Source organism: Sparus aurata, chromosome 8, assembly GCF_900880675.1.
Source record: "Sparus aurata chromosome 8, fSpaAur1.1, whole genome shotgun sequence".
NCBI lineage: Eukaryota > Metazoa > Chordata > Actinopteri > Spariformes > Sparidae > Sparus > Sparus aurata.
In genome coordinates, this window is record NC_044194.1 from 29,905,514 (window position 1) to 29,931,289 (window position 25,776).

General features: G+C 40.5%; 1 protein-coding gene across 2 annotated transcripts; it reads left to right on the plus strand.

The window, feature by feature from the left end:
- The first annotated feature begins 2,726 nt into the window (after positions 1-2,726).
- On the plus strand, positions 2,727-20,378 carry ca5a (carbonic anhydrase Va). 2 transcript variants are annotated; one of them, XM_030425883.1, is made up of 7 exons: positions 2,727-3,281; positions 8,921-9,118; positions 10,125-10,243; positions 12,722-12,817; positions 12,976-13,038; positions 14,014-14,172; positions 16,562-20,378. In XM_030425883.1, exons 1-7 carry the CDS (start codon positions 3,140-3,142, stop codon positions 16,730-16,732), a joined length of 948 nt encoding a protein of 315 aa, XP_030281743.1. In that variant the 5' UTR covers positions 2,727-3,139; the 3' UTR covers positions 16,733-20,378. The 2 variants fall into 2 exon arrangements, with proteins under 2 accessions (XP_030281743.1, XP_030281744.1); XM_030425884.1 differs by lacking the exon at positions 2,727-3,281 and adding an exon at positions 8,618-8,772.
- Positions 20,379-25,776: the final 5,398 nt, after the last annotated feature.

Below are 25,776 nucleotides of genomic sequence, written 5' to 3' on the forward strand. Positions count from 1 at the left end.
TCGACGTGTTAGGGAAGTTATAGCTCCACCAGGGGGCAGCAGCAGTCAACTGGTTTGAGCCAGGTGTTAAATGGCAACTGAGATGTCACTCACCTGCTAAGTGGCACTGTGGGTAATATACTGTAGGTTCCAGGTTTTGGACAGGATGAAGAATGTGTGCAGTATAAAAGGTGAATACTCCAATTCTGCTGTGTACTTTAATCATTTGTTTTAATCTGTTCATAATGAGTCCAACAGTGTTAAAGGAGTGCAATGTTGGACAAGTGGACTGTCTTTTAAAACCTGGAGCCTACATTACCCACAATGCTACCTAGCCTCTGAGTGACATCACTGGAGGCAATTCATCAGATTACATGCAGCCTTCTCTGGAGCCATAAAAAGCTTTATAGCACTTTTTCACATTATGCGGTAGGCAGCACTCCCCAGGACCTGTGAACTGTTATTAATGAGTATAATCGGTGGAGTTACCCTTTAATTACTGACACAACCTGTTTTAAAGGAGCCAAGAAAGACATGAGACATCAACATACAATAGCACAGAACTCGTGGAAAATTCCGCAGGGTCGGAGAATGACCTAAAGCAAACACACTACAACTACATGTGGAAACACGTCTGTTGGAGCCTGTTTCTGCCAAAGTGTGCGTTTTTTTGATGCTTGTTTGTTTGTTTATCATCTGGTAAATATGTTTGGTTTGGCTCAGGGGTTAAAGTCTGACGGTCGTGTGGTCATCTCTGTACAGAGTGTGACGTACAACACTTACAACCCAACAAACACCACACACACACACACACACACACACATACAGCACTTTATTATAAACACACGTAGTCAGATTAGTAGTTACGTCAAAGTCAGCTGGGGTCAGGACATGAGATAAACATCGAGAGTTTTCAGGCGGTGGCTTGACTTTGCAAAAGACCCTTTCATAGCAGACACTCTTGACTTGGTATACTGTAGCAGGAAGGCAAGTTTATTTATATAGCACAAATACACAGAGGATGAGAACAAGGGAAAAAGAAATGTTTGCAAGGAAATTAAAAGTTGAAAACAGACAAACACAGAAAACAGATACAGAGTACAGGATGGGTAAATATCTATTGACAGGATCAGTGGCGTGCGCAGACTTTTTGAAGGGCAGGGGCGAAAAGAAGGGCACTTTAGCGCGTTTTGGCTCCCAAGAGGGCACTTTAGCGCGCGTTTTGGCTCCCAAAAGGGCACTTTAGCGCGCGTTTTGGCTCTCAAGAGGGCACTTTAGCGCCGATTTGGCTCCCAAGAGGGCACTTTAGCGCCTGTTTTGGCTCCCAAGAGGGCAGTTTATCATGTTTTAACCAGCGAAGGGGGCAGTTTAGTGTGTTTTGCCAACCAAGAGGGCACTTTGGCACGCTTTTTTTTGGCTCTCAGGAGGGCACTTTAGCGCGCATTTTGGCTCTCAGGAGGGCACTTTAGCACGCGTTTTTCAACAATTGGGTCACGAGGGGGGGCGACTGCCCCCCCTGCCCCCCCCTTGTGCACATCACTGGACAGGATGGTTAATGAAGAGGAAAAACACATGTGTAACATCAGTGATGACTGTTCTGTCCTCGACTCCCGGTAAGACATCGGTGTATTCACTCAAGTACCACACATATGTACAATTTATATTTTCCTTTTAGGCTACTTTAACTTCTGGTCCATTACATTTAATATAATATATTTATTATTTTTTGACAGCTATAATTAGGATGATCTACACAAATCTTGTGATCGTCTTAAAATATGATGCATCATTACAGATCAAACTACCTAGCAGTCTATAAAGTAAATATTATAGAATTCATTAAATCCCATCCAGCTCCAACATTAAATACATGTGTGTAATAATGCAACAGAATAGAATCGGTCATTATGCATATGAGCACTTGAACTTGCTTAATTTAAATGTCACTGATAACACACGTGATTTTCTTACAATTAAATGTTGTATGCAGGACTTTCCTACTCGTCGTGTAATGTAGTGGGGTATATTTGCATACTTGTTTGTACACTGACACTTTGAGTTACAGTACCTATAAAAAGTATACTCTCCTCTAAACAATGGCTTAAAGACAACAAGGTGAATGTTCTGGAGTGGCAGAGTCAAAGCCCAGGCCTCAGTCCAATAGAGAATTTGTGGCTGGACTTGAAAAGGGCTGTTCATGCCCGATCAGCGTGCAACCGGACAGAGCTGGAGCAGTTTTGCAAAGAAGAATTGAGTTAAATTGCAGTGTCCAGATATGCAAACCTGATTAAGGACCTACCCACACAGACTCAGTGCTGTGATTGAAGCCAAAGGTGCATCTACTAAATACTGACTTACAGTGACGTATCTTACATTATACATTTTTAATCAATTAATTGAAATTTGATTACTCTGTAGAAATCTGTTTTCACTTTGAATTGTAGGTTGTTGAACAGATTTGGCCTTATGGGGTTATCAACACAGGTTGATATCAGTGTTTATGGTAAGGGGTTGGTTATAGCAGTTGGTTGTATTATTACATCACTCTTATTATATTTTGTATCATGATCATTACCTGCACGGTATCATGATGACGACGTGACTGTGATATATAAACGTACATTGATGTGTATCAGTGACACGTTCATTCTCGCAGCCCACCTGTCTGACATACGAATCTGTGTGCCGTCATCATCGTCGCTTACGCCCCTCAGTGGAGGCCGCTGATTGGTCCGGACCGTCGCCCCCCTCCTCCTCCCGTCCTGCAGAGTAAACACTTTCCTATCGGCCGCTCTATCTAATCATTTATCGAGGCTTTGTACCGGCACGGACGCCGCTTGGCTGGGCTGTTTTGACGCCGTATGTTCGGGAGGAGCGCTTGTTGGCTTTTGCGGTCACATTTTGAATGTGTGTAAAGCGTAAGCCAGCCCCTTCCCCCTCCTCCAGGAAAACGGTATGAGGGCAGAGCCAGAGAACAGCAGGCAGCCGGGCGATAGTTGTGTTGTTACCGGGCTGCACTGACAGCTAACTTTTTTGGGGCGTTAAAATACTTAGCTAACTGTTAGCCTCAGATAAAGCCGCGCGGCGGAGTGTGTTGGGGGACGTTAGAGCGCGTCGTGTAACCGCTTGTTGTTAGGCTGGTAACGTCAGCTCGATCAATATGGTGACTTTGTCATCCGTAATAAGACCTCTGACTTCTCAGCTTCACCGAAAGCTCATCGGACACGCCAGAAGCCAGCGGATAACGCCAGTCAGGAGATGTAACCTCACGGCGTGCTCAAGCAAATATGTGCTGTCACAGAGTAAGTACTCATGGGAGACGTGTGTTAAATAGCTGCACTGTGTTTTCTTGTTTCCTCCTCCAGCGTGTCGACACAGCTGCTTATTATGGTACAGCTATTGAAGGTAACATTTAATCCCAGACAGTGCCACTGCAGCAGCGTGAGTGTGGTTGTGTGTGTGTGAGAATGGCAGTGGTTTGGTTTGTGGCTCGTTGTGGCTCTCATTGTAGGTCACACACACATACACACACAGCATCAGTTAATGGTCACTTTGTTGTCATCCGTGAAGCGTGCACGGTGTCCAGTGGAAATCTCGGACTGGATTTTCCTCATCACTGGATTCGGATCAGACACTGCTCTGTTGACTCAGCTGTGTTCAGGCTGGCGTCTGGCTCCAGGTTTTCCACACAAGTATTGATATCCCTGATCGCTGCCCCGAAGAGGGGCCCTTTGAAGCCCTTTGACCTACATAGGAGCCAGTATGTGATGCCACAACATATGTATAGTGGGTCATAGATGTTGTTTTCAAGAGCTCACTTTTATTATTTTGGGCCTTTATTGTCTTCATCACACCCCAACTGTGTATATTCCTGTTTAGGTTTGTCACCCACATCTCCCAGGCTATAGCACTGAGGCAGAGATGTGGATGTAGTAGCATTGCATTATATGCCAAAATTCACTAATTTGACAGCAAAGTTATAGGATGCAACTGGGGTCATTATAAACATCTTGGATGCCGCTTAATGAGCATTTATTTCCTTTGCATGTTAGACCTCCGGTATGAGTAATTCCCCTTGATTTTGACATGCCCACAGAATATTCCAAGCGGTAAAGCTCGTCAGACAAGTTGCAACGACTTCCTCACCACACCCAATAACAGCAGCCGTGTCTTGTTCATCATCTCATGCCAACCGTAACCAGAGTCAATGGCAGGCAAACACACATTGGGAAGTGGAAAAATAGTCCAGCACAGCAGAGCTTTTATGTTCGACCATGACAGTAAACACAGTTTGAATTTAACTTTAACAAGCTTGTTGTGCTGGACAATGTCTGTCCAATGCTTTATGAAAGGGCTTTTGGTTTGGCTTTGAAATAGTCCACTAGAAATTAGGTTTCTTGTCAAGTCCATTGGCCTGCTTTTTGGTCTGTCCTGATGCTGTTTCTTCAAAAAGAGACATTTCTGCTTTTCAAAACTCCGCAGGAAAAAACAAACAAACCCCATCTGACTCAGCAGTAGGTGCTTCCATGATGTAGGATGGCTTGTTTCCATCATTTCATCATAGAGGGGTTAAAAGATTAAGATCTCTGTTACTTGAGTTGAGCCTCCCAGGCATGACTTCAGAGAAGGTACAAATCACACCTCCCTTAGTGGATTTGTTTGACCGCAGTTCTGAGCCCCAAACCTTATCTCTAATGTATAGCCAAAGCGTATCACTTTTGATACACACCAAGTGAAGAAGTGCTGTCTGAAAAGACCTGTCACTCAGAGAAGAAAGGTACCTTAAGGATAAAAGATATTATGAATGATTTGTGTAATGAAGCAACAAGGCATTTGCTCCATGTTTTGTTGACTTTTGCACGTTCAGTTCATCATCTCAAATGTTTCCAATAATGTTCAAACCCACAGGAATCCACAAAAAAGCCATCAAGGTAATGGTCGATTCAAAGAGCGAGGAAGGAAGTCACAAAACAAGACTAAATTTAACATTAATAAAACTTGAAAATATTACCTTGTCCATGAATATTTGTACCTGAATCATTTTCAAATAGATTCTAATTTTCTGGCCCAAATCATTAAAGTTACTTTACTGTGCGTTAGCAGTTAGCTTGAGAGCATTTAAAAAAAGTGGGGCCCAATGTATCGCTGAAGTCGTTAAAAAAATGTACACACATCTTCAATGTGCCTTTTGCTCACGTTTCACCTTGTGTCTGGTGACTGTTAAACCATGTCACTGACTCTTCTGACTTCAGGGATGGGCTTGTACGCATACGGTCAAATATGCAGTTATCCGGCAGGTAAGACTGGAGCCGCAGCACTGTGATGCTGCCACTTGTAAAAGTAATGCAGAATCCTTTACCACACACAAGTTTTCTCAGGTGCACAGTTGTCAGAAAAAAATAATGACAGAGCAGTGATGGAAAGATTTCCAGTTTAAAAAAATACTGATACATCTCAGCCCTCAACACACAGTGATAGATAGACGACAAAGAAGTCAAATCTGATGGTTAATAGGAGATGCCAACTGTCCCACACCTGCTGTATCTTCTGTCTGTTTTTGCCACTAGGTGCCAAAAAAAGTTTAAAGGTTCATTATTTCAGACATTAGTGGCATTTCATGTTGCATGTTCACAACAAACTGAATAGGGTCAGGGTTGGATGACCGCTCCTATTTTCATATTGTCGTATAGTTGTTACCCAAGATCATTTTACTGTTTCAGTGCATGATTTCATTTTGGGCAATAAAGTTTATTGTTATGTTGTAAAATATCGTGCAGGATCATTACAAAAAAGGTGTGCTCATGTATATCCTTTATATATTTGTATATGTATATATATATATATATATATATATATATATATAGATAGATAGATAGATAGATAGATAGATAGATAGATAGATAGATAGATAGATAGATAGATAGATAGATAGATATAGATATAGATATATAGATAGAAGAATATCGGGACAATATATTGAGGTCAGATTCATCTGTATCGGCCCTACTGTCAGCCAAGCCCTAATCTAAAAATGTTTTAACTGTAATGTCTTGTATCAGCCCTTTTTTAGAAGTCTGTGTGTCTGTGCTTTGTATGACAGTATTGTGGTGTAATCAAAGTTATCCTTGATGTCATCAGGCCTCGGATTCCAAGCAGAGTTCTGAGTAACACTAACCTGCTGCTAATGCTGTGTGTGGCATATGGAGAACAGAGATACAGGGTGTCAGACCCATGGAATCTAACTGTTATAAACTGTAATCAGGCTTTGAAGGGTCAGTTAACCCAGAAAAACACAAATGCACATTTTCCTCCCTTTCTTGGTGTTATCTAGACCTGCAGATAGTTTCAGTCTTATCTCTCTAGGTTTTGAGATAACGAAACCTTCTCCAGATGGCCCTCTACTGAGTAACAGTTTTTCCAGGAAAAACAATGTTGGCGTCATTGTTATAAATTACCTTAGATTTGTCTGGTATGCAAAGTTGCACTATGTAGTTTTGGGGAAAATACATTTTAATCAGAAGAGAAAGATCTTTATTAACTGCTGACCAAACAATTGTTTTTATGACAACAACTGGATAAACGGAATAAATAAACAGACCTATAAAGAGAACACAATTTCAGTTTTATATTTGGCGGACCCTGCCACCTCTCTAGCTTCACTGAGCTACTGGGAGAACAGCTGGTTTATTCAGTAATGGAAAAAAAATATTTCTGATTTTGTTTTAGTGTCCCACTTATATTGTGAATATCAGAATTCTTTTGAATTTCTTCTCCAAAACTACATAGTGCCTCTTCAATTTAACAAAAGTGCTATTTACTCCTGGTTATTTTATCTACAAACAGTTTCTAAGTTACATTTTTCTTCAAATTTAGTATTGAAGATAAATTAATCAGGTATGCAAATTTAAGCAATTTCTATAAATGATAGTTGGCTGCTTAAACAATCAATTAGCAGTTAATCATTACCAATATAAGAAATATGTTGGACTTTTTCCATTAGAAAACTATTTTAATCTCTGACTTGAAATTAGAGCAGGTTACATTAGCAGAAAATAGAACAAAGTGAATAGCAAGTTACTTGAATGATAAACTACATCTTGACTTGACAAAATCCAACCCATATTGAGGGTACTAAATGGCCAAAATGTAAAATATCAGTTTGTATAAAATGTCAAGTAACTTTGTTATACCAGTATTTTGTATTATAGTTTCATATATTTTATAAGCAAGGGTTTTAATAATTACCGAGATACCTTCTGATTTATTTGTGCCCATATCTAATTGTCAGTAAATATATTTTAATTAGTTTAATTAATGATTAATCATGGAAATCCCTAATATCAGTATGGTGATGTAAGTGTATATATACAATCATAGAAGCTTTTATCCATATTGCCCATCCAAACTTGATTATGAACATTTAGACCAGGTTTATTGTTGTCAAACTTAAGCTAATGTTTCATGATAATGCTGTGCACACTGAAATAAATGGAATCCTCTGTCTTCCTGAAGGATAGAAAAAGCACATTCAGCAATTCAGAACGTTGTAGCGTCAAGTATACAAGATGTGTAGTAAATAGCCTAAAATGTGACAAGAAACGCCTGATAGATAGAACACCTGGGGGAGAAAGGCTGGACAGTGCCTTCCTTAAAAAAAAAAAAAGAAAAAAAGATGCTGTGTCAGCATTTTATGCTTGACAGGTCGGCATTCAGTGTTTGCTCAAGGACACTACTGCAGGACAAATCTGTGGTGAGTTTAGGGAGTCCACTATATTCATACTAGGCCTCTTACTAATATCGGTTAATGTTCACCATTTGTTGATGCAAAAAAATCACCTGGTGTCTCAGAGCTCTTCATACACACTTTTCATTTTCTGATTCAAGACATCTGGCTGTCACATGACGCTCTCAGGAGCACTGCAGAGTGACACTGTGGCACTGACACGCCACGAATCAGAACAACCTCGCAGCTTACAATTACGCTGCCAATGAGCACAAATGGCTCTGCAAGCAGTTATTGTGTGTCCATGCAATCAACAGACTCAGGCAGCCAACTCCCCCAGGAGGAGCTGCTGAAATCCGATGAAGATGAAGGTCATCTCCCAGTCAGACCTGTTCAGCTCAGCTCTCAGCGGAAACCTTAAGCTCTGTGCTGGATGAATGGAGAGAAAAACAATTGGCTGCGCTGCTTTTGTGCCCTCTGACATCAACACTTGACTGATTGTTTTCTTTAGCTCTTTGTCAATAGAGAGATGGACACGATCTTTTAAACTGCGGTTTTTGTAAGTGAAAGATTTACAAGTGGACAAATTTTGTTTTGTGGGGGGATTTCATGGATAAAGGAAAACAAGAAGGAGGGAGGTAAGCAAAGAGAGCAGAGTTTCGCGTAATTAGAAGTCGGGTCCGTTGACAGATGCTGGCCCGAGCTGGCGGTTTGACCGGCCAGAGGTCCTGGACGGATTCCCCCGCTGTGGAGGAGAGCTGGGGGCGTGCCAGGACATTCCGCGTGTCACTTTCTGTACAGCCAGCCTACTTCTCTCTTATTTTGTAATTTCCTTTCAGGAAAAAAAATGTAAGAGGACTAGGAGGAAGTACTATTGCTCACTTGCTCCTTTTTCAATCAGTTCTTTCTAGCGGCTCAAGGAAGAAGGACGGTGTGTGTCTGTTTCGCACTGACGCTGTAGTCAGCTTCATTTTATGATTGATTCTATTTTAAGTGGTTCCCTTTTAATATTTTTTGTTTCAAAATGGACTGTCTTAAAATGAAGCAGGCAGCAGAGTACAACATGAAAAGTAGGTGTCAGCGTTTTTCTGTCCAGTTTTTCTGTTTGCATGGGCAGCCGATGCTTTACCTCCAGTCTGTTTTTAAAGTTTACATTTCTCTGGCTTTGTATGTTTTTGACTTCCTTCCTCTCCTCCTTCTTCTTCTCCTCTTCTCCAGTGCATCCCATGTGGCAGGGACCCCTCGCGGTACCAGGAGGTGATCGTCAGTCTCCCATCGACATTATTGTGCGAAAGAGCGTCTTCGACTCAGCGCTGAAGCCTCTGGTCACAGATTATGACCCGGAGACCTGCCAACAAATCTGGAACAACGGTTACTCCTTTCTGGTCGAGTATGATGACACTACAGACAAGTCCAGTGAGTAGTCCCTTGTGTCTTCTGTATACATTGTCTTTCTTAAGATGTAAGTCTTTCCATTAATTTGCTTACAGAAATCTCGAAGGTAAAACTACAATTTGTTCCTTTTTAAGTTCCTCTTTGTTTATGACTACACTGTGAACTGTGGTTTCCCTTTAAATCTAAAGGGATTTGAAGGAAATCTCGGCAAGAGGAATGTATGTTTTGATCTAGATGAGAGGATTATATCCTTCTCCTTAAAGAGCCCGCTGCCTGGAGGCAAATCCACCGATCAATGCTCCACTTTAAACCACAACTTCCACGTGGATCTGGTGATAGTCATGTGACTCGCGTGTCTGTCTTGACCTCAACAACGACTATTTAGCTTGTCATTAAAGCACTGGTGATTTTGGTATAATTACTGGGCTAGAACAAAACACTATATAGCTTTCCAAACCGTCAAATAAACCTTATTTTTGGTAAAATTACAAATGTCTTAAAGCTGCAAAACATACCACTTTCGAGGTTTCATGTGCCCTCGTTCTTTGTATTATGAGCTTAGTCTGGCTCTGAGAGAACAAAAACAGGTTTATGATAGTGTTTTATTACCAGTACAATAAATGGAGAAACAGTGGAGGTTCCAGGCATGTCTGCAGATTCAGTCTTTAAATGGATGTTTTTTACCTCAGCAACATGTTATGCCCCAGTATCTCATCCTTATCTGTTGGTGGCATTACTGATAAAAACTTTAACGGTGTAATAAAAAGTGATTGAGTCATAGGTTATTGTTGTCTCACTATGATATTTCCTGGATGTTTCTGGGTCAGTGTAACGGCCTGAACAACCTGTTCCTCAGCAGACGTCCTGGTTGGGATCATTTCCTCCTTTTTAGAGGAGGAAGCAAATACTGTTGAATACTTTCAACTGAACGATGAGATGAGACCATTTGAGGACAAGCATTTCACTCTTTTTAAAGGATTTTAAAATGTATTGCACTGATTTACATGTCCTTTTACTTTTGCCGCAGCACTTAAAGGGGGCCCCCTGCAAGACCAATTCAGGCTGTGCCAGTTCCACTTCCACTGGGGTGAGAGCAACGCCTGGGGGTCAGAGCACACCGTGGACAGGAGGCTGTTCCCTGCAGAGGTACTGTAGAGAACATGTAACGTGAGTGATTCCTGTCGGGACATTAGCCTATCTGCCTGTTTCTTAAAATATGTCAAGAACATAAGGGAAATGAGGTAGGAAGGGAATTTTGACATAAAACCAGTTGATTAAAAGACAAGACAGACAGGAAGAAGGATATCTGTTTGTCTTTAGAATATTCTGATACAACAGTTCTTGGGCAATACTTCCATCTGTCTCACAAAAAGATCTTATGGGATGATAAAAATGTAATGTCAAGATTATCCTGGCCAAAGTAATTGCAATTAACATCCTGATAATCATCAAGGTTTAATTAAAACCTTCAAAATGGCACTAAAACATACCGGACTTAACCTTACAATTTGTTAAGAATTTCTTTTTTAATTGCATATTCGTGTCGATATATATGTCTGCCCATAAGTAACAGGAAAAAGCACTACAGTAATTATAATTTTTAAAACGTTTGCACACTTTCACAATGAGGGAACACAGACAAGTTGATTTTTCAGCTGTTAAATAAAGTATCGTGGTCACTTCTTTAGAAACAACCAATAAACAGATCTTTCTTAGGAATGCCTGTTTATTTAAACAAACATTATTTAATGTAAAAAGATTACTATTGAACAATACTATATTTTCAGATTTTTATAAAACAAAAAATAATTATGAATATTGATCCCAGTATTGGTTAAAAAAATCCAGTATTGTCAGGACCATAGATTGTTGCTTTTCACCTCGTGGTTTATGTGACCGTGGACTGATGCGACATGTAGCCGGCTATCGACTATGTTCCTTTTTGAATGAGAGTAACCTGATTTCAATTAACCTGATTGATTGGATATATCCAATAGATGGATGGCTGGATGGCCCCTTCAGTATATTTGTATAAGGCTATGAATGTCATGAAAAAACAAAGACAAATAAACTCTTAATAAAAAAAAAAACAACCTAGATGCACACACACACACACACACACACACACACACACGACAAAAACACATACACACGCATACACACACACACACACACACACACACACACACACACACACACACACACACTCAGAAAGCAGTATAATGCTCTCAGCAAACAGGAACAACATTGTGCTGAGCAATATCCTATTAATTTCTGAAGCGACTGTAGCCACAGGTCTAGACCTATGCTGCTCTACAAGGGCCTCATTACCTGTAACAGCAGTATCTTTAGCTGGCTATTCACAGCCTCCGTTGTTGCTTTAAAAAAACTCAACATGCCTCCTACTGCAGTAATGGAGCATGTTAAGAAAAGGGGCGCTGAAGTCACATGTATGGCAGGTGTTTGTGTTGTCATGTGACCCGGCCGTTGAATGGAAAAAGTCAGTCATGTTGTGCTCAAGAGACCGATACACAGTTAACCCTCTTCACTTACTTTCCACATGACTAAATGGTTTCTTAAGGGTTAAAAAAAGAAAGGAGGAAAGGAAGAAAAGCATTCGGCACTGTTTAAATGGTAAATGTTGACTCACTCGCAGACCCATTTCTGTTTTTGATCATTTGTCCCTTAGATGCATGGAAAAGTACTGAGATCAGTGACATGATGTTTTGGTGCAGGACAATATTTATCATGCTCTGTCTATATGAGAACCTATCCCTCCTCTCTTGTATCAGGCATGCTGCCAGATTCTTTGATCCAGCTGTGGATCCCTTTAGATTCCTAAAGATCAAAAAAGCCACATTCAAACATAGGCACTGTGTTTGTCTCTCGGTGTTGGGATTTGACTCACGTTTGACCACAGAACATCTATTTTCATGTTGTTCCATTAACTTGGCACACTTATGTAATGACAGGTTCCACTGACACTGTGTCCCTTGGCCAAGCCCTTGTTGGTGGTGTTGGGAATGTGTTCATGTCATTCTCATCACTCAGCAGTCTTTGTATGTGAGCGTGCAGAATCAAGTTACAGTCCTGACTGATATCTTTTTCTATCTTTGCATGTACAGTAAATTGATGGCTATGTGTCAGCTTTGGTTTTGTTAAATGCTGTGTTAACATTAGTATATTGTCCATTCTTGATTATAGATAATGACTTGAATGTATATTTTCACCATTCATAGTATAATAGGGGAATTTGTGTCTTTGAATCAAACATTGCAACAATCGACTTTCTTCTTGTAAAACCAAATAGCTAACATAGCTACATATCTACTTTTCATCCATATCAATTACATAGTTTGCACTGCTAAAGAGTTTGATCTCCGTTTCTTTTTCTTTCTTTGTTTACAATACATTTAATATTGGTTATAAAATTCAAAACACATAACAGTGAATTCAAAATGAGTCAATGACAAGAATAACCTCTTATTTTGAAAATAAGAACTAAGACAAGCATGGATTATTGTGGGTCATTTAGAGGACAGTGGTTTAAAAGATTAAGGTTATAGTTTATAGTTACACACACACACACTCATTTTGTGTGTGTTTGTTTTTGTGTGTTCTCAGCTCCACTTGGTCCACTGGAACTCTGACAAGTACAGTTTGTTCGAGGAGGCAGTGATCGAAGACAATGGACTGGCTGTTATTGGAGTCTTTCTCAAGGTATACATATACAACACACACACTGATGTCGTGTGTCGGTCTACAGTATTGCAAATGACTGCACATGCAGATAATGATGTATACATGACCTAGTATGTATTGTATATGCAGCCTCAGGCTGTGCGTACAATCCAGATTAATGTCTAATCCTTGTGTAGGTGGGAAAGAGACACGAGGGGCTGCAGAAACTGGTTGACGCTCTGCCTGCTATCAGACACAAGGTAAAATCATACACACACACACACACACACACACACACACACACACACATACACTACATTTTTGCTTTATTAAGATCTCTGAAATGTACTCTCATCAGTCTGAAGACTAATAAATGTATTTGTAAATGTAAATGTAAATCTTGGTATGAATGAAGAGAGATACTGATGCCCTCTTGTGGTTCAGTATAGACACACGTAGGACGGGCAGGAAGCAGATTATACTGATACTTAAAGTACTGATTAGCTTTTTTTTTGCCCAAAAAACAAAATTCAGGATAAAAATCTGGAACTCAAAAGCTTTTAACAACTTAATGTTTGCACACCCAGGATAAGACAAATTAGATCAACCAGGGATTAAAAAACCTGTGTTTGAGATGTAACAAGACAACTACTCACAGTCAGCCATTGAAGTTCTGGAAAGTTAAGTGCAAAAGAAAAAGTATAAAAGACATATATTATTTCACAAGCTACCTGTTACCACTAGATGTTAAATGAAGGTAGTCCTTAGAGAAACCTTTTCTGATATGAAACTATGTAGAGTCTTACATGCTGGTTGTTGTACATTAAGGTGACTGACTGGAGGTCATAGTTCTGCATTCTAGGCTGCATTCTTTCACATCACTGATATTACACTGCTTATCACTAATAATGTCTGATAAGGTTGGTGTGTGTTCAATACAAACGCAATTTCCCAGTTGTAAAACACTCATTGTGTAATACTTATTTAACATTTAAATTGTGGATAATGGTTGGATAGTGACGGTTGTAGTATTTTGATAACAGTTTCAGTCTGCTGTCATTATATTAGTCTGTGGCGGACTGATACTGAACTTTCTCTGGGACTTCAGCACATGTTTAGTTAGTATATTTTAAACATTAGAATGTTTCTTTATTGCGTCTTAAATATTGAAATGTTTGTGTGAGCACTGCAGCAAAGTTCAGTTTTTTGTCCTGTGTCTCTCTGGCCGTCTGTAGGACAGTGTAGTGGAGTTTAACAAGTTCGACCCTGCCTGTCTGTTACCCACCAACACTGACAACTACTGGACGTACCACGGCTCTCTGACAACGCCCCCTCTGACAGAGGCCGTCACCTGGATTGTCATGAAGCAGCACATAGAAGTCAGCCACGACCAGGTATGTGTGTGTGGAATATAATTTTTTTCCTGCAGATCATCAAGAGCTGTAATTTAGCTTTTAGTGTTTAGAGTTTTGTGATATTGAGCTTCACCCTAAAGGCATAATATGCGACAATTGTTGTTTGCAAACTATTCAAAGTTGTCCCCTCCTCCCCGTCTTGACTAGACTGAGTGAGGAGTAGTCAAGGGAGCCAGATTGTGAATGAAGAGAGGGAGCAGTCTTAGCAGTCGTAAACATGCCCAACCAGGATATAAAATTACATTTTTGACATACCTGCCAGTGGCAGGTAGGGTTTAAACTTTAACCAGCCAAAATATGTTTTGATGGCCACTGAAGTGTTCACAATCACGACCTTAACTAACAGATTTCCTGTAGTAAACACTGAACAGCATAAAGATAATTGTTAATTGCCGACTGATTGTTTCTTAGTAGAGAACTATCTAAACTACTACTTCCTCCTCTTCCTCTACTACTCATAGGTGTGATTGGCAAAGGACAAAAAAGCAGGAAAATATACGACCTCACTATGTCTCTCTTTAGTTTGTCCCGTTTTTGGCTTCAGCTAAGAAAGAAATAGTTCGCCCCACACGTCCGAAATTCTTTCGAACACAGTGTTTCCCCGATATTTTATTGCAGCAGCGGTGCTCTGAGTCAGTAACCTAGCAACACTAGGGGGATCAGGGGGCATGCCCCCCCAGAGGAAAAATTTAAAAATAACCCTTTAAATGTTGACTACTGGTGAGATTTTTGAAAAATCTAAGAATGTAAGACATGAGACAAAATAGTGTAGAAGTTGACATTGCTGTTTGAAAATATGTTAACCTCTTGAGCATTAGAGAACCTTTTTACCATTATTTTATGGAAACAGAATCTGTTTCAGAAGTCAGTGGGTCACATGGGATTGGTATTGAGAAAAAAAAGAAATTCTGCATATTAATATTCATATTAAATAGAGGAAGCACTTAAATACAATAAAAAAGATCTGTGTCTCATTCGTTCAGTTTACTAATACAATCTGCTGCTGGATTGGAGTCACTGGGTCACATGACATGGAAGATATCGAATAAACTGCAATTATTTTGTATTAATATAGTTATGCTAAGTAATTTAATGAATGAATTTAATGAATGACATGAGGACATCAATCAGAGGCACAAAAAATGTTGACAGCGGTGGCCGGTCATTATTGCGAAACTTGACACATTTTCAAATGTGGATGACGGTGGACAGCGAGGGACAAATTTGAAACGCAATCAGTAGATCTGCTGTTGTAAACTGTGTCTGTTTTACTGTTTGGCATTTATGTTGAAAGTTATATAGCAAAGTCGGCAAATTTCCGCAGCCTGCCAATGGCGTGTGACCTATTTATTTCACTCGCCGAAACATGTTTTTACACGCATTTGGCGAGTGGCGGGTGCCAATTTTAAACCCTGTACCCAACATGCCCTCACATCTCTGCACCAAAGACAGTATGGTATAGATAATGATTATAAAGCTAATAATATAAAACTGAAGCCCTTCTCTCCTCAGCCTTGTTTCTAAGCAAAGTAGGCAGCTGTTTTCAGCCAATATGCTCTGATAAACATTACCGGCCCAGCCCCAAACATGAGACATGAGGGTAGTGATTAGCTGCTGAACACAGTGGAGCATTTAGAGTTATGTATTTTTGCAAGACTTGATAGGGGACTATTACAGAACAAAAAGGAGAGTGAAAATTGAACAGGGTCACAAAGACTATAGTTAAATTGAAAGAGAGAGAGAGAGAGAGAGAGAGAGAGAGAGAGCTGCCTCTTTTTCTCTCTGTTGGATTGAGTAAGGGCCGTTTTTTTCGACCAGTCACAACTTGACAGTGCTGATGAACTATAAACCGTGATTCTGTTACTACACTGCCTATTTCTTGTCTATAAATGTTTTCAGAAACATATTTAGCATATTGTTAAGCTGCAATAGAGAAAGATCAAGAACTGGAAGTGGCGGCATATTTTTTCTGTATTCTGAAAACGTAGTGCTGATAAACAGTGAAAATAGTTTTATGCAAAGGCCATCATTCCATCTGTGAAAAACGTCTCAAATGCAACTTTAAGCTGAGCTGAAGACGAAACCAGCCACCAGAGGGCTCCTGTTGTCCTTCAGAGCAAATGCAGCAGCAGCAATTATACTTCCAAAGTGATCAGGTGGGAAACTAGTAGCAATTCTTTTACGTGCGTCAGCTACTATAAAGTAGTCCTCATTATGTGGAGGTATGTCTGACTACTTGAGTTTGCACTCAACCAAACTTGCATGACAGCATTTTTCTTGCCTCAGGTATGGGACTGATTCTATCACTCAGATGACAAAAGAGCCTGAGTCTCCTTTTTTTTTCTCATGACCCCCTTTCCTCGTTCAGCTGGCGGTCTTCCGGAGCCTTCTTTTCACCTCAGCCGAAGAGGAGGTACAGAAGAGTATGGTGAACAACTTCCGTGTGCAGCAGCCTCTCTGTGGTCGCACCGTACGCTCTTCATTCACTCCTTTCCTTCAGGAGGCTCCGTCAGCTGAAGGCGACAAGCACCACCACTGACGCTGCTGGACCCAGTGCAGACATCCTCTCACACAGTAACACGCACCATGACCACCGTACAAAAACTGTGGGGACTCTCTTTTCTTTTTACTCCGCCATAGCAACAAGTTTCCCATCGACATTTGAAGCAGAAAACAATTTCACTTTTAACTATGACAAAGTTTCCTCAGAGTAACTGTAAAACCATTTTACATGGAGGATGTAGGTATAAATCTGTCTGTGGGATTTTGAGATTTTTATTTCTTTAGATTTTTTTAGATTCTGGTTTGACTACCAGTGACAAATAAGGGATGGTTGCTGTGGGGAAGATATCTAGTTTTATTGATTTTAGTAACATGAATCATATTTATTACACATTTACCATTCATCCAGTTACTGTACATTGGTGCTGTTCTCTACACTGAGCACTAACCACAGTACTAGCGCAGAGGCTGCTCTGACTTTTCTCCATATAAGGAGGCTGGAGCTGCTGCTAGTTTACAGCAGAGGAGATTTTAAATGACCTGAGTTATCACCTTGGGAGTGCCTCTCGTGTAGAGAACATAATATATCATCAAGGCCTTTGTACCACAGTGTCACTTTTTTAAATCCTGCATGGTGGTTGGTTGGGTTTATCATTAATTTGATAATTTCTGCATTAATAAGATGAATAGAATGTATGTTTTCTTAATCTGTTACAAAGAGATTATACTGTATACAGTACATCTGACATTCAGAAACATTTGTTTTTTTACATGATGTGACATCAAACATCCATATAGCAGAGTTTTAAGCAAACTCTACTGAGCTTTGGTTCTTCTGCACAGAACTGTTACTAATACGCACAAAAAATGCCAGGTTACACTAGCATATACATTCATTTGAGGAATATTCAGATTGATATAAAGCAGTACAGTTCTCTTTTATTGTTTTGTTTTTCAGTAGTTCATATCACACCACAGTGCCTAAATGGTCTCTGTGTGAGTCATTGCTGTTAGCAGAGATTCACTCAGCACGTCTTTGAGCATGAAAAGTATCCCCATTCCACACTTGCTCCATTAAGTTATGGCTCAAGCAAAGTGGTAAGTGATTGTTCACAGTAACGGTCAACGCTCAGGTGACATTTACTATGATCCTCACCTCATTTATCTGTTTTGAATGAAGGGGAAAGTGACATGGAATCAGCAGAGCTTCAACAACTAACCGCTGTGCTTTAGCTAATGAAGAACATAGTAGAAGAGTTTTGTAAACCTGGAATCACTCTCAGGTCGACTGATTGAAACAATTCTGTATCTGGAGGGAACTTTGGTCTTCATTTGCCTTTCTGATTTAGTTTGTTTCTTGTTGTCTGTCACGTCTGGTAATTGTTGTGTTTTAAGATTAATCAACCTTGATTGGACAAGTCTAGTTTTACTTGAAAGGGCTGAAAGAGTAAAAATGTTGTTTTATTGTAAAGTCTCTAAACTGGATACTACCATGAACAGCTGTGGTAGACACATACATAAGTACAGTAGGAGAGACTTTCTAAGAGAGCTGGTTAGACATGTGAGAACAGTGGGACCAACGGACGTACAGCCTCGTGTATCAGCCTGCTTGTTTAAACTTTTAAGGTCAAGATCCCAAATCATGTAATCAAATCTTGTCTTGCCTCTGTTCGTCTAGCTCCTGTAATTCAGTGCACACTATCATTTAGCATATTGTTTTTTTCATCGGTCGAAAACTGGAGCCTGCTCCTGAGGTTTACTTTTTATGTTCTAAAAATAACTTGAAGACACTGCATGTTAAGCAACAGGAACTCTGTGACTAGAGTAAAAACTACAGCTACCATGAAAGAAACTACTAGCACGGTCTGTGCTGTCTAAACATGTCTACAGCTTCCTCTCGTCTGTGTCCACCTTTGATTAAAGACATGTCCCAGCTAGCCGTGACACCCCTCACCTTTTGTTAAACTGTGGTTTTTAGTCCACAAAAATCTAGGGCTTATGGGAAACGGTTTTCATTGAAGGCTGTTTTTTTTTTTTTACTTCAGACTCCAACAAGCATGCACAGTTCTGATGAGGAACTGTATTTGAAATCAAGAGTCGGCTTGTGCAACCTTGCATCATCTGAACAAGTCTGGCAGTTTGCCCGCTTTGCCTGATGTCCATCAGCTGTAATGCGCTGTGTGAATAATCGTTCTTAGCACTATTAGGAAGTGAAGGAGAGGTTTGAGGTAAAGTTGGGGAAGCGAGAGAAGAGATGGAAAGCGGAATGACGGTTTTGAATCGGTCAGGAAACTACAATTGCACTACAAACCGGAAAACCACATTTAAGCGTATTTGGCATATTCTAACATCCACATGGGAAAGTTTCCTCCTCTGGCATACATTTGGGTTTAGGCAGGGGTGAGAGGTCACGGTTGTCTTTATAATCCCTGAGTAACAATGCAACTGTCCAAACTGGCTCTCCATCTCTTTTCAAACAGCCGTTCCTCTCCCTCCTGCACGGACACTTACATGAGGCGCACACACCCTCCTCCATCTCCCCAGTAGGTCCTCCATTGGCTCCCTTTGAGGGCTAGCATGAGGCCACAAGCTGCTCAGACTAACTTGACACTTTTTCAAAAGATTGGACGCCATGTGATGTTAACTCGTCGTGAAGGCTGCTGATGTGCTGTATGAACGGTGGAGGGGCTGCGGGGGTACTTGGCAGGTTTCATAAGGTTTTAGAAAAGGTTTTTAGGGTGTGTGGAATTAAGTGACGCGAATCAGTAAGACTTTTAGGAATGTTGCATGGTTTCTTTTCCGTCATTCAAAAATGATGCAATACAGAATCTGTGTTCAATGTGTTTTACTATCATGGAGACAAGGGACCGACTACTGCCTTCATCTTGTACAGCTGTGTTTTGTTGTATTTGACTTGTACACCATGACCTGCCTTCATGTTTCATGGCATTTTACTCGTGTTTTTTTTTTTATGCCTTTTTTTTTTCTTAAAACAAAGAAAAAACTGCAATGCAATGAATATCAATATATTACAGTACAAATGTTCAGTCTATGGAAAATGTGTGTTTAAATGGCTTTTTCTGTCAAAGCTGGAGTCATTTTGATATGGCATCAGAAAATCAATTTTAAAATGATTTTGTTCATAAGCGGTTACAATATAGATGATCGTTACATCTTTGGGGGTTTGAACCTCCCTGTTCTTGCAACTCCTTCTGACTTGTGTCTCTGTCTGCCTTTCTTAACATTAGTGCATTACAGAGTGCTGTCATCATGCTGTCTACTCTTCATGATGTTTCATACTTTGGTACATGTTTCCTTGCCTCCTGTAGCTCAGTGTGATGTTTTAGCAGGTGTGTTGTGTATGTTGTGTATGCTGTACACTGTATGCAGTACATATTTGAGCTGTTTATTTGTCGAGTGGGCAGCCAACATTCCTGCCCTGTAGGGCTTCACTAGGCCCCTCTCCCCTCCCGGTGTGCTCTGCTCCACCTGGATGCCTCCTTACAGGACTCCATTCAGCTGTGCAACCAGGAAGAGTTTTGCTCCCAGAGACCCCTGCTCCTCAGGGTGGGGTGTTGGAAACCACCCAACAACGTAACATGATACGGATGTAAAGATTATTTTAGAGAAACTGACATATTAATAAATGATGTATAACAATAAAGTAATGTATGATAAACAAAGGAGGTGTAATTCTTTTGTGTGTTTGTGGCCCCAATGACAGAAGTAGAGATGAAGGCGGTTTTCATGTCATCTGTTTGAAATTACAGCCAAACCTGAAACGGTAGAAAACACCTTCAAAAGTGCTGCTACATAAACTGTCTTTCTGAGAAACTCATACATCCCCACTGTTCCTCCTGCAGACACACCTGACCCAACTTCGAAAACACTCGGAAATAAGAAAACGTTGGCCACTGCCTCTCCGCCTCAACCCCCACCCTATCCCCTTTGAAGCCCTCTGACACAGAGAGGGGATGTTTGGTGTCCCCCACCCAGACGCCCGGGGTCCTGAGGGTGGGTTGTTTACACTCTTTTATACGCTGTTACCACGGCTGGGTGTGATTTGGGTCTCCATCTGATTCAAACCAAAGAAATGGCGATTGGAGCCGACCTCTCGGGGTGTTTATTGTACTTGGCTGCAGGGGAGAGGAGCCTGAGTGTACAGGGACACTCCAATCAGTCTGTGCTGGGCTTCCCCTGATTGTATGAATGGACAGACTGACTGGAGACCCCAAAGCTTTGAACTGTACGGTGTATGCAATTCTAAGGATGCACATGTGTCTTTGTAGTAGTTTGATAGAGAAAACATTTGATATCCACTGAATGAACGTGACTTACGCTGTGACTTTACAAGCACGTAGTGTATGTTTTTTTTCTCTGTGATGTAGATGATATCTGAGAGGGAACTGAAACACTGCTGAACTCATGCGAACACTGGTTGACCAGCTTGGACAAATATTCGTTTGTGGTCCTGTTTGAGGTGACCACATCTCTTTATCATTGCTAACAAGACAGGTTTCAGTCTATCCCAACTTCCTCTTTATATGACAAGCTGTGGTAGCCTGAAACTTGGTCATCAATATATAGGAGCAAAATCCCTTCATTGACAACACATAACAAACTCATCAGAGCGCATACCTCCACTAAGGCCCTACAGCTCCCTGTAATTGAATCAAGCCTATTTTAAATCTGCTAGATCCAGATTTTTCTTTGGATCCGTATCAAATTGTACTCAATCATAGATACCAGCGGCCTAAGTATGCCAGATTTTCTTTCATCAAGATCCATGCATTTATCCCTGAGAAATTAACTAAAATGTTGAAAAATTCCCTATCTCTTGATGTTTGAGGGAGAAAAAAAAATCCTGGATCTGTCCATACATCTGGATCTGCACCAAAAGTTAATGGAGCCGATACGCATCCCACATCCAAGTTTTTTGGAAATCTGTGCAGTAATTTTTGCGTAATCTTGCTGACAAACCAACCAACACATTGTTTTCTATGTTTTTTCAAGTGACATCGTCGACTCAAAATCCAAATTTTTGGCGGATGATCAAATACCTGCGCCACTGATGATGTTCCCCTCAGCTTCAGCTGTAGTTTCTATTTTTGATGCTGATTAACAAAAATTGGGATGCTAACATGCTAGACTAAGACAGTTAACATAAGTTTACCATAAAAATACAAGCAGTAACATTGTCTTTGGTGAAAGTTTCAGTGCATCTGTTGAACAAAATATTATTATTATCTCATACATGAAAAAATCTTTTACTTGGATCAGCAGACCCTTGATGGCTGACTATAAAAACAGTTAAAAGGTCAATTGTGAATTGTACTCATATGAATGTGATCTCTAAGAAAAAAGTACTTCCATTGCCTTTTACTCTGCACCATAGTAATCTTGTTCCTGGCCATCAATGCAGCAGAAAGATGAAAAGGAGATGAAGAGAGCAGGTTCTAATTAGAGAACTCGTCTTCCCGCTGTCCTTCTGTTCTCTGTTTGAGGGGAATTGTTTTACGAACCCCTTCAGTTCTCCACGCAGGCAGAGATATAAACAGGAACATACAAGAGAGGCCCTTTTCTCTCAGAACTCCAGGCCAGCTGCTCTTCCTCCTTATCTTCCTCCTGTTTAACTTGTCTTTGTGCTCTTCAGCTTCTCTGATGTGTTTGTTTGGTGCTTCAGATATTTCAGACAAAGGACTTCCGTCCATGTGATCCCGGGTTTGACTTTGATGCCGAACTGAAACTTGGAAAGTTTGGAAACATCCTCAAAGCAGCTTAATTAATAGCAATCGAAAGTATATCACAGCGGCGCCAACTATTCTTATTACGTGACAAAATTACAGGTTTAGCAAAGGGTTGATCGACTTCAACTTAAAACTAGCAGACATTCTACCATTTTAGGGCTTTTTTATGCTTTTACAGCTGCACTAGAGAGATTACTGTAAATGAGGGGCGAGAGGAAGACATGCAACATATGAAGACCCCCAGCCAGACACTAACCAGCAACGCTGCAGGTCATGATCAGTGCTTTATATTGCTTATATACGCTTATATTGGGGGAAAAAACAACTTGTTACACCTGAGCTGCAGTGAGACATAATCAAAATAAACCCTACATTTACTACATGAATACATTTAAGAGCAATTAAAAAAAAAAATAAATGGGTTGATGGTTAACTCTTCTACGCTGGTCTTGAAATCAAACGTCTATATGACACCCACTATTAAAGATGCTATATGTAAGAATTTTAGTCAAAAAGAATAACAAAAATCACTTAAAATATCAACAGAATGTGAAGAAATAACAGTTTTGACATCATGATCTCTTTGTATAGCGTTTCAAAAATATCTACTGAAGCATGCTAACATGCTAACTAGCTCGGCTTGTACCTGTCCAAAGGTCCTGTGGTAGCAGTGCAATCCCCATCACTCCTCCGGTACTTAAACTCCAAGTCCGCACAGCTAGCTGCGCGGCTACCTGAGCTCACAAGCTAATGGCAGCTGCAGTAAGAAGCAGTTAGACTTTACTCTGGTCATGTGCTGCCCCCCATTTTTGGGTATGAATATCAACAGGTAGCTTTTGGCTTCTTTCTGGTTTCCAACGCCTCCTGAAGGAAAAATTTAGGTTTAAGTCATTTAGATTGTTTATTTTGAGTTTTAATTCAGGTTTGGATTCATCCAGTTTTAAAGCACTCACTGATAAGAAAAAGCACGTAAAACTAGTTTAAAAAAAGAAATGGATTTATCCACAGCAGCACCATAATCTTCTACAATATGGACAACAAGAGGACTCCTAATGACAGCAATGCAGACACTGTAACAGGTGTATTCAATGCTACTGTTTCTACTGTTAGGCCTCTCCTAACACATCTTGCTTCATTGCATAGGTTGAGGACAATGTTGGGTGGATAGATTTTTTTTAATATGTTCGTACATTTGATGGTTTTAGCCTACATACAGATTCCTGGGAGAGAAGCTGGTAACAGTGGATGTTACTACAGCTGCCAGGACAGGACCTCTCCCACTCCCACACCCACACCCACAGTGTCACAACTTCGTTTACGAACATTTCCCATCATATCTGCAGCTCCACGCCCTTTGGTAAAAAAAACAAACAAAACATTTCTCTTCGACCACAGTGGGAGGTTAGGAATCTGTTCTCATTCATGTAATGTGTGGTCGGTACTAAACCAAATCAATAAAACAAGAAGCAGTATTGTTAAAGGTGCCACGTGAAGAATTTGCGCATACTGCTACATTCATATTGAGACATTAGCACCACAGAGGACCAGGACAGAGAACAGAGTCAGCCCAGAGCCTGTTCACCGCAATTCACTTTGAGCCAGCAGGTCAGGCTTTGTGGGAAAAACGTTCTGAACTTTTTTATGAGCCATTGTCTGCAGCTCTCTGTAAAATGGAGTAAAGATCTGCAGAGAAAACAAATACTAAATCCTGAAGAGGAAACAGCCGTCATGCATCATGAAGCAACAAATGAAATGCGAAATGTGGTCTTAATTTTGACAAACCCTCCCACTTAAAGTCGTGCCAGTATTGCAGAATGTGTTGCGGCATCACAACAAATCTCCCGTGAAGTACCAAATACCAAATACCAAACATTACATTAATGTTTCAGTACCGTTAGGAGCCTTTTCAGCACATATAAATGTACACTTGAATCCACAATGATGCATAAGCTTCATTCATAGAAAAGGCTCAATAATTTCCTTAAAGAGCTTGGCATCGTAGCTTTTAGCAACTTGGGTAAATAGTGCATTTGATAAGGACTAACGTAATCTGCGGATTAATGCTTTTTTGGTGCTTTTACGAGTTTTAACAGAAAAGGGAAGGTGTGTGTGCTCAGAGAAACGGAGAAGCTCAGTGGTATGTTTTATAGTGTATGGAAGAGCCTGATCCTTAAATATGAAATACTGCAAACTGTTTATTATGACTGCAGTGAGCTGATCCAGTCATTCTGGGTCAAACAATGACTCACAACCATGCTGATCTTTTCCCATGCTGAAAATGTGACAACAACAAACTGTCTGTTTGAATTATAAAAAGCAATTGAAAAAAGTCAAGAGTCCAGATAATTGTAACATTGCATCCATGCATGTTAATTGGTTGGTAGAAAATTGACTGAAATAGAAATATGATAGGTGCAGTAAAAAATTAAAGCAGATAAGCTGCAGACACAAGGGATCTTTTATTTCAGTTCTATGTTGCAAATGAAATTGTATTAAGAAATCAGCCTCTCACAGTGAACAAAAGAATCGCTCCATCATTTGTTCTCTTGTCTCTTTGGGGCCTGTAGGAGCTGTTGTACGAGTTTACGGAGACAGACAGACATGGATTAAGGTATATTTGTGTCTCCTGATCTGTGGCTCAACCTGAGATGAAGGTCCTGCATTCTTTAGGCCCTTGCGCAGACAGACAGAGACAATATCAGGACGCACCTTTAGGCTGGATTTGGCCAATAAATGTTGACCGTGTCAACCTCGTCTCAGCAAAGGAAATTGTCTGTTTGTGGCTGTGTGTGTGTCAGCGGGTGTGTAAGTTTGAAAAATATTTTAAGGAAAAGGCTCGGGCGTGTGTGTTTGTCTTTTATAATAGATCTCTAAGGGGGTATCAGACTTCTCGTCCATGTATGTGTGTGTCTCGTTGTGATGTGAGACAGGATACAACAGTGTTCTGTGTTGTTAAGCTCATGTTTAGTGTGCGCGCGCCTGTTGGTGAGCTGCTGGGTCTGTCTCGGAAATGATGAGGGCGTCAGCTGTCAGAGTCATCTTGCAGTGAATGCGTTGTCTGGTGTGTGCCTGGCCTGGATGTGAAGCCAGTGCATTCATTTCAAGTCATTGAAAGGACATTTACACTGCATGCTTGCAACACCATCATATCAAACACTGGCCCTGGAGGCGAGGCTGGGCTCCAGTGTCACGCCCGAAACTAAACCACTGGGTGCTGCCACTCCTTTTCCCCTGGAGCATCTTTTCTGTGGCCTAATAAAATATCTGGGTCATCATAAAGGTTTGGTTGATTAGGCGGCGTTTGCCTAATCTAACCTAACTACTAACTTACTAG